The sequence below is a fragment of the Embiotoca jacksoni genome, unplaced genomic scaffold (assembly GCF_022577435.1).
Source record: "Embiotoca jacksoni isolate LCO1_2020_lvr unplaced genomic scaffold, fEmbJac1.0.p SCAF_24, whole genome shotgun sequence".
NCBI lineage: Eukaryota > Metazoa > Chordata > Actinopteri > Embiotocidae > Embiotoca > Embiotoca jacksoni.
The window spans coordinates 1,820,174-1,836,754 of NW_027185375.1; the positions used below are offsets into that span (position 1 = coordinate 1,820,174).

Below are 16,581 nucleotides of genomic sequence, written 5' to 3' on the forward strand. Positions count from 1 at the left end.
GGATTTAGGTTTTTTTTTTAGATATGACATGGCTCAATATTTCGATTCAAATCTTGAATTTCTTTCATATTTTGTATTTTGTTAGTTGACGTTGATTGCATTGCAAAAACACAGACGTTTTATTTTATTATAACTATTTTTGTCCAAATTTGTTGCAAGACAGTCACAAGAACCCCTTAATGAACCTTCATGTATTCAGAAACAAATATGAGTTCCAGGAAAAAAAAAAAACCAACCCAGTATATTCTACGTTTGATTATTACTGGCTGTGCAACAATAACAGTTTTTGGCTGCTCACTGTTAGATGGTAAATAAAAGATGATGGGGAATACTGTCGCTGATTTGCAGTCCTGGCACGCGTCAGATTTTTCTTTAGGCAGTCACGCATGACTGAAGTGGCCCTTAAAATGAGATGATAGTGTTAAGCTATGAGCTCACTGGCACAGAGATAAGTATTTCCTGAATTGAAGGGGGAAAGAGCACACTGGGACTATTGGGGCTCAAAACAGAGAGTTGCTGCAGTAACCGTTTGGATAATAGAGGGTCATTAAATTGTGCATCACGTACATGCAGGCTCAGGATGAAACAAGCTGGCAGCGAACGTCCACCACAGGGGCCAGGAGTTTCTTGTCTGAATGATGGGAACTGAGGCCCCAAGTCTCTTCATGTTAAGAGAACAAAATAGACAAATTCATTTGAATCCTCTTCAGTCCTGTGAACCGGAGCGATGTCACCTCTGACTACACCCTCTAAAACTGCTTCATCTGGACACAGTATCACTGACCTCCAAAACCAACAAACCATCCCTCGTTTTGTTTCGTTCCGATTGCGTGTCACGCAAACAACCACGTTCAGCAAAAAAAAACAAAAAAACAACAACAACACTCGAAAGCAGCTTGGAGGCTGGCAGTTCGACGGAAAGCAATCTGACATCTAGTGAAGTCCTCGGAGAGATATCATCTCACAACTTTTATTTCACCATCCCCTTCCTGTTGTTCTCATCCAAGACAAAAAAGCCTTTGCATGAGAGCAGTTTCTTCGAGATTGCCTGCGTCTCCAATAGAGCTGGGAGGAATGGTTTCATAACTCTCAGGATTTGGTTGAAGCTGCGGAGAGAACCCGATTGGGTGGGGTTAGGGTGGTGCATTCAGGGTCAGGGAGGTAATATCTCGCAGAAATGTGACTCAAAACCGATCAGATTGTGGGACCTGGTGAATTCTCCAGAGGTGGAATGAACGGTGAGTGTTGCTCATGTGGATTTGTTATTTCCCAGAGTGCGCTGAGATGTTTTATGTTGTGATTTGGCGCTACATAAACACCAATTATTTTTGTTTAAATCGGCATACTCCACCAGCTCCAGCGTCTACAGGCTCCAGGGGGTCCTGTTCCATCTAGTACATCCATCTGTGACATCGCTCCGCGAAGCGACTTCTCATCGTCAGAGCCTAACCGCCAAAATATACAAGTCAAACTGTAATTATTTCAATAAATTGTTTTCCACTCCTAATGACCTCTACTTCTTCAACTGTGTTTTACAAGTACTCTTTGGCTGAGGAACATTTCATGTAAGCCTGATGCATAGGTACGCACGATGTGTCATTTCCTCATGCTGTCAGGAAGGTAGAGTTTTGCATGACACACACACACACACACACACAGGAAGTGAGTACAACTTGTAACACCATTTCTGTGTAAACTCATTTGCACTGGAGGCACTAAGACGCGAACTGTCACCCTGCTACTAAACCGGTAAGTCGGTCAACACGCTGGCCGTTCAAGCTGCCTCATGTTTCCTCTATCTTGTCTTCATATTTTGCAGTACGTTTACGTAACTTCTGGCTGTCGCGTTATCCAACCGGCCCTTGAGACTCCTTCTGCCTCTGTGTATAAATCAGTCGCCCCTTTTAATCTGCCGTACGTCGTAAATCGTCCACAGCAGGTTTATTTGCTTCTTTTTGGTCAGGGAATCTTGATCATATTTTTTAACTGCTCTTGTAAATCTCTCATCTGTCCAATTTCCGTGAGCCGTGACCAATTTCTAACGACATAGAGAACCGAAGTAAAGTACATATTTTTGGTATCTGTCAGCAAAAGCAGATTCTGATACCTTCAATAGTCCCTTGCAGAGATTTTTTGCTGTTGTTGTTCACACTGAAAATGAGCATGAAAGAAATAGTTTCATTAAATGAGGCATTTCCTTCAACATTTTGCAACGCGCTGACTTTCCCACGCCAATACTAATACAGAGACTGCGTGTGTTAGAGTAAGTGTGACTAAAGGCGCAACTGCCTTCGTGATCAACGCGCTTCAGTTTTGACTGCGCGGGAAGATCCGGGAAAGTGGCGAGGAAGCATCCTCGGCTCAAAAAGCTTCCTCTGCCCATCAGCATGTCCAAGTCTTTTTGCCTGGAGAAAACATTCTTGGTTTTAGCTGTAATTTGTTCCACATCTGCACCTCATTCCCCGTTCGTCGTCCTCGTCTCTGTCCATCTTGAGCTCAGGATGCGGTCGACCGAATGACTAACGGCAAGATCAGTTTGTGACATGCACCTCAAGGGACTAATATTATTTTGGGAGAGGTTCGCGACGATGCTCGCGGCGTCGTTCGCGAACTCTGTGCGTCCAAGACAGCACGTTAACCACACAGAGTTAGCAACATCTGAGAAAATGATTTATGTCGCCCAGCCATCAAATTGCTCTTTTCAAGCTAAAAATGAAATAGTCCAAACCTACATAGCCATAATCGGCTAATAGTGAAATTCACAGCCAGATTCAGAAACACTTAGACGACAGCACAGTAGCTGTTTGTCGGACCAAAGATGATAAGGAAGTTGTGAATGGTGCCAAGTTTGATTTAAAATTGTTGTTCTAAGTAAAAAAAAAAACAGCTTAAAATAAAACCTAATTAGCAATTAGCAATGTATGGTTACAAGTAGATATTTGCATATATGTCGTTTGAGTGCTGGCTAAACTATGGCCAAAATTAGACAACTATAGCTAAATTAGACAACTTCTGCTCGGCTCTTGTGTGTTTACCTTTTCCCCTCGAACCTTTCAACGGAAACCTTTTCTTATGCACGATCTTTCAGTTATTTTTTTTAAAAACCCAGAGGGTCGTTTATTATTTTGGGAAATATTTATATGTGCCAAAAGCTAGATGAGTAAATAAATGCCACATGTTTTTAAAGCTAAACCAGTCCAGCACATCATCAATCACATCATTAAAACAATGTGATTTTAACTCTTCAGTTATTTCAGTATGAAGACATAAAGGTAATTTGTAAGCTTTAGAGGTGCTGCTGTGTACAGATGTTATACTTTTTCACAGAGCCAGGATATGCATTTCCAGTCTTTTTGCAAAGCTGTATTAATGGGCTGCGATCATATGGACAGATAAGAGAGAGATATTGACATTCATGTCTAACTCTCCACGAGAAAACAGTGCAAGTTTCCCAAAATGTTGAACTATGCCTTTAATCTTAGGGGAAAAGAACATTCTTGGTTTGACACGGTTTTCAACGATCTTCGAACAAAACACTGTTGATCCTGACTACTAAGTCATGGAAATTCATGCCGCTATCGTCACTCACCAGGGTCTGTCACAGTTATGACAGACCCTGGTGAATGACGATAGCGGCATGAATTTCCATGTTATTTCATATTAATAAACTGTTTGGGTTAACACACTTGGGGGCTCCGAGTTTCACCGAACACCGTGAAAACCGATACTCCTGTTTAAACACCCATGTGTCTGTCCAAAGCTATTTTCCTTTTGTACTGAAATGGATTCTGATGTCTCCACGATGAACCTTTTACGTAACATTTGCTTTGCTCCATTTCTGTTTTGCCAACTTAAAATTAAATTTATCAAACTAAAGTCCTTCTGAATTAACTACAATCTCTGAGTTTTTTTTAGAAGCAATTGGTTGCTGCTTTTGAGGCCAGCAGAGGTTTTTTGTGCTAATCAAATACCAGACTGAGCTTCCTGCTCATCATATCCTGGTTGGCTGACAGCTCATATTGTGACAGGTTGTGGTTGGTGTGTGTGGTGAGGCCTCAATCTTTACTTTCCATGTGAGACCGGGGGCTTTCTGTTCTGTTCTGCCTCTCTATTCTTTTCTCCTGAGTACAACCTTGCGTTTATTGTTTTTAATCCTTACAGCACTCATTCAAATTGTAGTTTATCTATTTCTTCTCTAATCTCAAACAAGCAAGGGATGTAGAAATATTTGTAGCGTTGAAACTGAAGGGGAATTTATGCACCATTTAAGAAGAATATTTATGTCCTGCTTGCTTCAACTGAACATTCTGGCATGCAATAATCAAATAAAAACAAAAAAAGGAACTTTTTACACGAACGAGGCAGGGGTTCAAACCGTTTGGGCGCTCCTCTACGTTTGCTTTCAATGTATTCTCTCTGCAAATCATGCTGCCAAAGTACAATATTTCTGTCACTCATACCAAGATTATTGGTTTTGTTCTAACAGGATCCAATGCAGACAGTAAGCGCAGATTCAGGGGTGCCAGAGCCCACTCCAGAAGACTTTGGCACTGCTAACAGCCTCAAGAGAAGCTCCCTAAACATTGAGGCTGTTGAGGAGTTTTCTCAAAACATGGCAGAGAACATAATTCAGTTGTTTATGAGCCAAATGGAAATGGTAGAACCCGGGATGCCCGCTTTAAATCAAGACCGGGAGATGTTAGCGGAAAAGTTGGCGTCAGCAGTGATTGAGATTGCCCTGAGGGAAGTGCGTCGAGGTCGAAACGTTGAGGATCAGACTTCAAGATCCGCCGGGGTAAAAATGGATCATGAAATGGTTGAAAACCCGTCTTTTGTTGATAAATCAGGAAAAGAAAAAGACTTGTTGGACACGGACACAGAGATGGATCCAGGTGGAGAGCTCCAGACTTCCAGAGACACCCGGCCCTACTACCCGCCTCTATCCCAGTCAGGCCTTCCCGTCGTGGGATCCCTCGACTACCCCGACGCCCCTCCGACCACCCCTCTCCTCCCTGAACTCGAGAAGAGCCGACAAAGCTTTACCCGAAAGCTGAAAGGAGGTTTGGCAAAGGTTTTCCTGCCCTCACCTCCGCCGCCAACTCCAAAGGACAGAGAGGACAACTCAGGCGGCCCCATCAATGACCCTCGGGTGGAATTAATGGAGTATCTGATGCATTCGCTGTCCACGGATGATTTGGCAGGAGGCGGTTTAGAAGGACGACCTCAGTGGGGAGCCAACATGGAGGCTTTTGCGGAGGCTCTGGCGTGTGATATCATGGACTGGGTCTTGAGGGCCAAAAACAGAGAGCAGATAGCAGCCGATAGCGATCTTCACCGCCTCGCCCAACAACTGGCCGAAAGCATCATCACCTCCTCTCTTGATGAATCTAAAATGCTCGTCTAGGATTTTAATGGGATCCTATTTGTGATGACCAGCGCATATATACGCGCACACACGCGCGGTACCTCCAGGCTGACCACCACCGTCTGATATTTCCATTGAAGTACGGTTTACTTCAATAATATTGTTCTGTAATCTCAAGTTGTTTATTATCTTTTTTCTTCTTCAAGAATATATTTCCCAATAAAGTTGAATTAAAGCTTGTGGAGATTGTTTGATTGTGGAATATTAGATATTCGTTGGAAAAACTGACCACTGATCCAACAAAAAGATGGTCTGGTACTTGTTAGGCAGCACACATGCTGGACGATGAGCAGGTCATGGTTTCATTCCAAGATAGATAAATACCCTTTGTGATTGGGATCCAACAGCAATAACCATATGTGTCCATTAGATGGCAGCACAGGAGAGTTGTTCCTGTTTACTTTCAGCATTAGGTCAGTAAGGTTATCCTCCACATGACAAGAACTTGGGTTTTCCATCCATAAACTAATTTGTGGCAGTTATTGTAGCTTTATTTTTCATTTGTTTGTTGGTTTGTCAGGTTTTCTTTAAAAAAAAAAAAAAAGAATTAACAAGAATAAAGACTAAATCCACTGTGGCTTGACACAACTATAACAGAATCTTAAACTGGGTTGTAAGTTAATTTGTATCACACCACTCTATAATGAAGTTTAACAGTGGGAAGTTGGTTGGTTAGCTCTTCTTGTAATCAGCCTCAAACTCTTGGTAGATGCAGTGTGATTCATTCATCCCCTGGACTGAGCCAGCACGTTGGATGAAACTGTGCTCTGGCTTGGAAACAACCCATTTTCATACTTACTTACTCACTGAGGTCAGATCCAGGAGTAAGAGGGAACCACGGTTCTTAACCAAGCAGAGAAACGATGCTGAAAAGAAGTAAAACCAGAACACAATCGGGAGAATGCCAGATTCACTGAAAATGAAAAGCTTTGCTGAACTTTTAAAGAGCTGTTTCGAATAAAGAGTTTTATTTTCCTTCTTAGTCATCACGGTTTCAGCCACTTGTTGAAAAAGGGGCTGCTCGAGTACACACAGGCCTTCAGTTCAAGAAAATGTGTAATCAGGGCACAAACACTTGGACTTTTGTTTGCTCTCTCATGTTTCCACGTGTTTGTCTAAACACTCCAAAAAAAAATAATACAAAGCACTTTTCACTCCTACAACACAGATGGAGCGAGTGGGAGAGAAAACAATGTATGTGTGCACAAATATTAGTGTGTGTTATCACTTACAGCCTTTTCTGTGTGGGAGAGAATCAACAAGGAGTTTGAGCACAACCTAGAAACACACAGTATCCCGAATAATGACTTTATTCCATTTATACTTAGGATTTAAAGTTGAAAGATTTAATGGATGGATCGCTATGAACATGTACATGAACAATCACGGTCCCCAGAGGACTTTGGTAATCCCTTGTCTTCCTCTAGCAACGCCGAAGAGTTCACAATCGTGGTTTTAAGCCAAATGTCTCAACAACTGTTGGATAGATGGCTATGAAATTTGGAAGCTGCAATAGTGGGGCCATGCTACTGCTGAGACAATGAAATTCAATGCAGTCTGACTGATGTGTGAATTTAAAGGCTTCTCAGATGCCAAAATGCCGCACAGCCCCTTTCAAATAGGCCTTCCCCGACACTGATGAACAAACGTTAATCCACCAGGGACGAGCCCGTCAGGTATTCATGGCGAACACAGTACCGTGTTGAACGACAGTACAGTACGTTCAACTCTTTTGCCACATAAATCTACGCTATTTTGGTGGGGCCTTCTGTGTTGCCACGGCAACTGTACCGCCAGACTGGTCCCATTCACAGCAATTCGAAGGCGTTTTTTTTTTTTCTCCACACAGAGCTAAAGTCTGTCTGAACGTGGATTAATAATGATGATCGTTGTCAACAAAACATCAGCCCGCCTGTGTTGCCATTGTGAACATTCAGCAAGCTACTATTAGATTTTGGCATTTGCCGATTCTAACTGAAGTAGTCGCTGCTGGACTTTGGCGGTATTTTGATTTGTACATGCTGTTGGTTGATGGCGTTCTCCATAAAGTTCTGCGAAATCCAGCGCTACATTTGTTTTGGACCGTGTTTGGTGACCTTTGCGTCGATGAAGCACACTGACACGGACCCAAATTGTAGTCTGGAACTGGGTGAGCGCGGGGATGCCACAGCCACGAGCTGACCTTCACAGAGCCACGAACATTGCGATAGACTCTCAGTCTTGTTGGCTGGGTGTTGCAAGACAAGAAGTGGTTTGTACAATACTGTCCAACCATGTCAAAACCGGCTCCTTTCTCAGCTCCACACAGCTGGCCAATATGTTGGGGCTGTCGGTTTCAAGGAGTTACAGAATCTAATCGGTCACAGGAGAGATCCAATAAGCACTATTGATGGACTATATTGGCTACTTTCAGTGACATTTTTGTGTTTAGATTTACGCTTGTTTGGTAGAGCCAGCCAAAGAAAAAAATTTGCCATTTTCCCTTTAAACTTTGAAAACAATCTGACCGCTGTTCTTAAAGCTTTTCGGAGTTGAAAATCGCAAAGCTTAGCAGATAATTTGAGGCACGTACGCAGGCAAACAGAGCACAACACACAGACACAGACACAGACATAGACACACAGACACACAGACACACACACACACACACACAAACACACACACACACGTGGACTTGGCTGCAGTATGCGATAGTCCCTCAGCTCTGATACATAATATGGCATGGAATGCTTAGTCTGAACTTTTAACTTCTAACGCTGATCACCATTATGTTTTCCTACCACTGGATGCTAATTGACTGACACGCTCGCAAATATGCGCGCTGACGTACCGGTACATAGATAAGCTGCGGGGCTTGGTGGACAGCTGTGGTGTCAGAGGAGAGACACACACACACACACACACAACACACACACACACACACACACACACACACACACACACACACACACACACACACACACACACACACACATCTGGAGAAAAGCTTGTTGTGTTGCAAAGAGGTCGGCTGCCAGAAAGCGAGGGGGACCGAAGGAGGAGACGGAAAAGGGGAGAAGCGTGATGACACGCAAGAGGATGTATAGCAGGAGGGTTTTTACATACAATAGTAGGAAAGAAATGGCAGATCATATTTTATCTTGTCTCTCTTAGTGAAGGGTAAAGCCCATAGAAATGACATGTATTCACCATGAAACAAAATTTAAAGTAACTCCAAATAAGAAGTATTTTCCATGGAGCAGGGCAGGACTTATTGAGGAACTCACTTCATTACTTTGTTTGATAAAAGTTTAACATTGTATGGCTACATTGGTCCTTAAACTATTAAAGATTATCACGGTCAGGCCGCAAAACAAAACAGACTCCTTAACACGCACAGTATATTCTAAAGCATATGGTTTTCATCTAATTGTTAAAGCAAAATTAAATTGTTTTGGCCACATGCTGGACCACTTGCTTTGCGTCACTCCTGATTCACAACCATTTTTCACCAACTATCACACTTGATCTTGTTTGACCGCGTCATAGTCACCAGCAACACACAGCTAAGGCATGTGAACGTGGACTCTTTTTTTGTTGTTGTACGCATACAAAGTCTCCTTCGTCATTTTCTGGGTTCAAACTTTGGACATAATCTGAAGCACATGTTTCGTTTTTGTTCCAGATGAGTTTGACTGACTCCATCGGACAGTTCAGACGCTGTCAGGTCGGATTAAATGACTTTTCAAACATGGAAGTTTCAACTTCTTCATAGAGCACTTTGTAAATCCAATCTCCTGGCAGCAGTACAAATAAATAAGTAGAGCTGCAACTGCAAGACTGCTGATTCCAGTGATGTCTGGGAAACTGGTGTCCTTCATTCAACTTACAAAGAAGTGTCCTTTAGGAAAGTGTCAAACCAACAGATGTTTTAAGCAGCTTCCAGGTTTCAACAGTAAAGAAGCCGTTGGCAGAAAAAAAGCTTCTGTGCTCGACTGAATTTTAAAACATGATAAAACGCAGGGGAAACTGAAAAAAAGAAAAACTCTGCAACATTTGGAGGCAGCCGAGAGCACCGATCAGTCTGTTTTTATGAAGATACCATTGACTATTGGTTTTAAGTTCGTAAATCAAAGTGAGGCATCGACGCCCCCGCAGAGTGGAGAATGCAGGCTCAACCACATCTCTACCGCTGTTTCAGCCATGTGCCACACAAGGTTCTGCTTTATTTTTCGATATTGGCTCCCGATATAGTGACTAAATCTTATTATGTTCCTATAGAATGTGTGTAAAACGGGAAAATAGGCCCAACAAAGTTGACTCTGAATTTTTTTGAAATGCGCAAGAAAACCTTTTTCATCGATTCTGATGGCAGGATATTGTGCACAAAAGTTGTTTCAATTCTTAATTAAATTTCCGATGACTCTAACTGTGATAGGTGTATGTATACCCCCTTCCCACCTCGTGCACATATGGTTTTAGTAGATTATTAGTCTTTGACATGTTTCAAAACTGCATGTTTTATTAAAAATAAATATTATTTTTGACCCATCACTAAGGCCTCTCTAATTTGGTTGCCTCATTCTCAAAAGTTACTAAAGGGGAAGGCATGCTGGGAAATGCTCATTTCTACGTACATTGACCTCACTGCCTGCCATTTATGATATGTCGTGTGTGTGCGCCGTTTGGGGCGAGGAGAAGGGTACGAGGAAGTCAAGTCCCAGCGAGGAGTCCCACTGGGAAGCATAGCTTTCACATCTGGTGCTAAAAACCTGTGAAACTTCGACATATTGCACTTAAGAAGAACTTTTTTTTTTTTTTTGTGGCTCATACTCGCCACAGCTTTCACGAATCAGAAAGCATTTAAAATGTTCTTGTGGACAGAAGAACGCTCTCGGATAATGTTGTTGCAGAGTTTCACACATCAAAGTGTCGTCTGCTCTTCAACACAACCGAATGAAAAAGAGGAAAAAACGACGGGTAATAAAAAGCCTCCTGTTGTTTGAACGGATACAATTTTGTTCTGCTTTATTGTTCGTTTTCATGGCCCGAAAAGTATCTGACCGTTTCCACAAACTTTAAGGAGACAAGTTCCTCCAAATGGCAGCGACCCAAACCCGCCTCGTCTGCCTCCCGTCACTGATAAACAGCTCTGACGGCGGGCACACACATGCCACTTTCCAGCTGTTTGCACGAATAGAAATGAAACAAAGGGAAGGCTGTAGCTGAGCTATCAACACCGTCTCTGCCTGTCTCATTCTTTTACAGCCTTTATTGAGTGTTTAAGGGGAAAATATGAGCTGCAGAGCGATTCCGTGTCCAAACAAGCCAAGATAAAGATATTAATTAGATTTGAATAGGCTCGGTTTAAAGGTGATTTACTGGAAGTCTTTTCTTCTTGGTTGCAATAAAATCTAGATGTTGTATTTATCCCTCCATGAGGTCCCATCTCTTCGGTGACCCGAGAGCGGCTTCGTGATGTTTTTGGAAACCGCAGTTCAAATACTGAATTGCGGCAGCGCTGATAAACTGGAGGGCGTTGGGTAAATATTTGCTCTCAAACAGTGTAAAGCTCTAAAATAGACCATAGATGCACTGGACACACAAACACCAGAGCCAGCCGAGAACACACGAGATTAAAAGAGGGGACAGAGAAGCAGGAAGTGTGTTTGTAGTTACTTTAACGTTAAAAATAAGCTTTGGTCTAGTGGTGCACCAATTTCATTTTTGTTATCAGTTAATCTGTTGTTGATGACTGAATGTTGAGTATTAAATGTCCAAAAATAGTCAAATCAGCTGGGTTTTGTTAAAAGATTGTATATAAAAGTGGACATAGCTTCCGGGTTGGAAAAATGAGGTCAATGCAGACTTGTCTTAAACTGTAATACCACCGGGTGCCACTAGAGGCTGACTCCAAAAACCCTCCGGCTTCATAGACTCCCATTCAAGTTCTTTCATGAAATACAAAGTCAAAAGTTTTTTTCCCACAAGTTATTTCATTGTTGCTGGCTAAAGCCAGTCCTTCTTAATAGTTTTCGAGTGGTCCATCTGAAAATAATCCTGTCATTAATTAGAAAAAATAATAAATTTAATAAATAAAATAAAGATATTCTCTTTATTGTTTTCGGGCATGAAGAATCAAGCAATTATTCACATTTCAGAAGCTGGAACGAGTGAATTTGGGGATTTATTTATTTTTTTTAAAGTCATTAATTTTCTGCAACTCAACCGATTAATCTCCAACCTGAATCTGGAGTGTCTTTTTCAGATTTCTTTTTTTGTCCACTCTTTATTGCTACTCTGTACTAAGAGGTCAAGACACAGACAAAGGAGAGCGCGCTATGCCAGGTCATTCTGAAGCTGAGAAAAAAAACAACATCAATCAATCTGGACCAAAGAAACCTGTTTCAAAACAACAAAAATATTGCAAGATATTTAGGTAAGAATTGACAAAATTGTAACATTTGACAGACACTCTAAAATACGTAGAATATTGGTCGGGACGGGTAAGGACACGGTAACCATATACTCTCTCTGCCACTGACAAACATCACGTGAAGTGTGATATATTCTGCAATAATATAAAGTACATTCTAAATGTGTAAATCTTTAGTTTTCATTGTAATATGAGCTTCAAAACATGGCATGTGTTCACTATCTGTTGGGGGAATGAGGAGCCACGCTGCTTTTTAATAATCTACTTCGTTATCTGTTATTAGTTTCCTAGTTATCTTGTGCTTTGGCAAAGACTGGCATGAGTGTACGTGCCACCATTAAAAGTGAAAGAAACGGTGTGCGCGTGCATGAGAGAGAGAGAGAGAGAGAGAGAAAGAGAGAGCATTCCTCCCCAGCTCCAGGGTGATGAAGAGGTTAAGCCAGCCCCTCTCCGCTGCGCTCTCTCTCGGTTGCAGCCCACCACTCCGGCTGCCTCCTCCTGCAGCTCCAGTCCCACTTTACACGGCAGCTGAGCGCTGACCAGACATGGACCCATCCAAGCTTTAACTTCCAGGTCTTCTTCTTCCTCCTCCTCTCCTCCTCTTCCTCCTCTCCTCCTCCTCTCCTCGCCTCTCCCGCTGAGCTCCGAATGAAAAGCTCCATTGGCAACTGCGGACGCATGGAAATCTAATTTCACACCAACTTTCGCTCAGTCGGTCAAAGTCTGTGGAGGCTATTGTTGTTTCTGCTGCTTCCCATTGGTTTCGTGGTCTACTCATGCGTCGGGAATGCCATGGCCACTCCGAGCGCACAGCAGCAGCACCAGGATTATTTCAGATCGGTGAGCAGCGAGTCCACGACCTACATGATGGTCCCGGCCGGCGGGCCGAGCGGGACCGGGCGCAGGGAAGCGCCGTCCAAGATGTGGGTAGCGATGGTGGTCATAGTGGTGGTGGTGTTGCAGATCGCCTCCACCACGGGGCTCTTTGTCTACCTGAACATGTCCATATCACAGGTAAGAGCTGCTTTCCACCCGCGCCGAGTGCTTGTTTGGGGTTTTGGAAAGACGTGTGTTCCTCTGTGGGAATTTTGGTTCTTTACGAGAGACTAAAGCCTTAATGGAAAGACGTGTTTGCGCACCGAACTGGCTAATCAGTTTCAGTTTAAATTTACAGTCGAGTACCACATATAAAGTTTACTTTTGGTAAAGTTGTGACGCCAAAGAAAGGAGAAGAAATCTGTCAAATTGCGCACAATATTTGCTGGAGTAGCTTTTTTTTTTTTTCTAAATTAAAAAAAAAAAAAAAAGCAACTCTGCGTAAATCAGCGACAGAAATGATAAAGGATCCGTGTTGCAGCTTTTAGGGAGACATTAAGTGAAAGCGTTGTTTCATTTTATTTCTGCAGGGAGGTCCGCCTCCGCAGCTCGACGGGTGTCAGCCGTTCGGGAAAACGGGCTCTGCCTTGAACGGACTCGTTAAAACAATGCGATGCGGAATTTACAAGCAATCAAGCCGCGGGGAGAAAGAGCTGTCTGTCCGGCAGCAGCTTATCCAGGAGAAACGGGTTTGATTGCGTGCGTAAAAAAAAAAAAAAAAGAAGGGAACATATTGGAGCCATTTGGGCTGGGCAGAGAGAGAGAGAGAGAGAGAGAGAGAGAGAGAGAGAGAGAGAGAGAGAGAGGAGACAGGGCTGCTTTTAAGTAGGTTGCAGATGGTGTGTGCAGAGGTGAACTATGCAGGTCAGTGATGCTGCTCTCCCCCTGGGGGGTTCGATTTAAGCCGTATATATCTCCCGCCGTGATAATATACAACTGTAAGGACTTGTCTGTAGTCCTCAGCTGTGAAAATACAGCGACAGCACTGCGCTTAAAGAGATATTTCGTCAAAGAAACAACTGTATTATTCCGCCAATCTTCGCGGGAGGGAAAGTTTTGCACAGATTCATCCGCAGGTTAGGTTGGAGTGCACCGTCTTTTAGCTCTAAGAGTTAAAAAAAAAAAAAAGAAGCTCCAAGTTCAATCTGCTCCTCATTGTGCCATCTTGATGTTAATCGAGTCCCAGCAGGGGAAACCACACTGACAAGTGAACTCAAATCATGTTTAAGCCCTCTCGTCCGTTGCTACCGCTCAGTGCAGGGAGCCATGAAATTCGGGAGATAGGTTTATCAAAGAGGCCCCTATTGTTACAAGTGCAACGGCAGGGGTTCCCCTCCTCTTCCTCCCACCGAGGAAAAGCAAATCCGACCGATACACTTGGTTTTCAGGGCAGCGGCGTGGTGTATATATGTCGAGGTGAGGTCCAGAGAGAGAGGTGTTACACATGGTTCCCGATACCCTTCATGGAGGAAGCGTCCACGTCGGACCTTTCAGGAAGATCCGCAGGGGTGGAAAAAGGTGGAACTGATGGACGATCGCGACGATGTATGAATTCCAGGGAGGGGCGCGTTTTTAAACTAAAGCTACACTGCCAAAAGGAAATTGGCTTCGGTGGTGCGCCGCGCACCTCTACGCGAGCGCCTGCCGAAGCTGTCACGCATGAAGGAAGAAAGATGAAATAGAGCGTTTTACACCGGCGTCTGCAGCCGGTCCTCATTCAAAAACAGGTGAGATTCACTGTAGAGATTTCAGGCTGGGGTTGTTTTGTTTTTTTTATCTGGCGTTCTTTCTTTCTTTTTTCTTTTTTTTTTTTATATCAGCGATGAGTGACAGGAAGCCAGCCATGCAAAGGTCAGTGTCGAGGGTGAACACGTGTACGGTGAAAGGATCGAATCTGGGAGTTTTTGGTCAGAGAACGTAGTTGAAACGAAACGAGCAACAAGTGGAAACATCCATTTTGGGCTTTTCGGCATCTCCATCGTGTCACACGCTGCGGATTTGGTGTGTCTTTGGGGAAAAGCTCAGACGTACAGTGGAGGGACTGTTGAGCTCAAAGGTGGAGCTGCTGATGTTTCGGTGAAGAGTCTTCGGCTTAAGAACACCATGTTTACCCCAGGTAGGGGAGATCCGGGTGGAATACACTCATAATGCAAAGATACCCACTTGAAATAGCACCGACTAACGAAATGGTTGGTGGTTTGTCTCACGAAACCGAACGTGGCACTGCTTTCCCAAGCCCAGAACAGCCGGTGATCGGAAAAATCGAAGTAATTAATAGCCTGCAAGTGACGATGTGCAGATGGAGGGTCAGAATCAGACATTCAAATATCAGTATTTTAGCATTATTCCAGTCAGAGACACTGATTTCAGTGACTTTTCTTACAGACAGTTTACCGACAAGGTTTAAAATGGAGTGTGGGATAGAAGAAGATTGTGATATAATCTATGTTTGTGTCAGTAGTCCCTGCAATTCAAATTAGAATTCAACTATTTGATCTTTTTGTGGACTCTTATCGAGCGATGCGTATCAAACTTTGACCCTGTCTGCTTCCAATTGCCGCAAAAGCAACAATCCCACGCCAGCACTTTCGGCTGTTGAAGTATTTGAATGTAATGACAATGTTTGCCTTTATTCAATGACAATAAATGGCCCTTCAATGTGAATATGTTACCGGGTTAAAATGTTCATTTATGGTTCATCTTTTTTTTTAGACGTAGCCGGAATTCGCATCAGGAACAGTTTAGAGATGACACAGGACAGAGACCAGATGAAAAACACGGAGCTGTGTGTATGTGTGTGTGTGTGTGTGTGTGTGTGTGTGTGTGTGTGTGTGTGTCGGCCGCATGCAGGGAATCCCCCGCTTCTCATGCGAAGGCCAGCTATTTTTAATCTGGAAACAGGCCCTGCTTTCTATCGCTGCGGAGTTACGCCCCTCAATGCCAGCTTGACAAGACAAAAGGTATTTGGAACAATGAGCATCGCACAAAGAGGAATTCTCCGGTGTCACCTCGTCGCCGCGGCACTCGCACGCAAACAAACCGGCGCGGGCCTCACCGGCGCGCGGTCGTCCGCTGGTTTTCAGGTACTCACTTTAAACCCGAATGCACGTTGAACGAAGGGAACATCGGCGAAATGCTGGAGTTTGAAATATTCAAGCGTTACGCAGACTTAGGGTTGCGCAATGAATCGCCGAAAATTCCCAATCTCGATTCGCGCCCCTTCAACCAATGGCAACGCGGCATTACACCACGTGATGAGCAACAAAAAAAACAAAAAAAGGATCGTGAGCGATAAACCAAGAAAAAGACGACGGTCAGAAAAGTACTGGTTCACGGGTTGAATAAGAAACAAGAGACTGAAGCCGACTGGTTTTATGTTCAGTGATTTCTGAAGTTTAAAATGACGCGACCCCTTTCTGTTGTCCAGAGGCGATATGCGGGAATCATACAGGTATCCTGCCGAGTTGTGCGTTAAATGCAGCTCGCAGCGCAGCGAGGGACACTACAGATATTGAAATGATTTTTGCCTGCTGTTTAAATACGATGTCATCTTTTCTGGTCAGGTTCATCCGTGGTGAGAAATCATCTGGAGTCTGTAGCTCTTGGAACATTTTCAGTGTTTTATTAAATTTAGTAGTTGCATTTTATTAACGGAATTTATCTGAAATTTGCAATATTTCTATTAATAATACAATTACTATATGTATATATATTAATTTACTAGAATATCTTACATCCTACATCAGGCACTTCTGTCCAGTTCATGAGGAGCTGCAAAAACTACGTCCGTGGCTTGATTAGTAGATTGACAGAGTAAGAGTTTATAATCTTGCACCGATATTAATAAGACTTCATGGCGTCCATG

The 16,581-nt window shown here is 43.3% G+C and overlaps 2 protein-coding genes across 2 annotated transcripts in view; both read left to right on the forward strand.

Annotated features, from left to right (window-relative positions):
* Positions 1–1,662: 1,662 nt before the first annotated feature.
* Positions 1,663–5,604, forward strand: LOC138204148 (uncharacterized). Its single transcript, XM_069159301.1, has 2 exons — positions 1,663–1,749; positions 4,487–5,604. Exon 2 carries the CDS (start codon positions 4,493–4,495, stop codon positions 5,402–5,404), a length of 912 nt encoding a protein of 303 aa, XP_069015402.1. The 5' UTR covers positions 1,663–1,749; positions 4,487–4,492; the 3' UTR covers positions 5,405–5,604.
* Positions 5,605–12,301: 6,697 nt separating this feature from the next.
* tnfsf10l (TNF superfamily member 10, like) overlaps positions 12,302–16,581 on the forward strand; it is a 64,884-nt gene continuing 60,604 nt past the window's right edge. Inside the window, exon 1 of the mRNA XM_069158983.1 lies at positions 12,302–12,854. Coding sequence (XP_069015084.1) covers positions 12,633–12,854 — 222 coding nt within the window. The 5' untranslated portion in view covers positions 12,302–12,632. The remainder of the gene's footprint in view (positions 12,855–16,581) is intronic.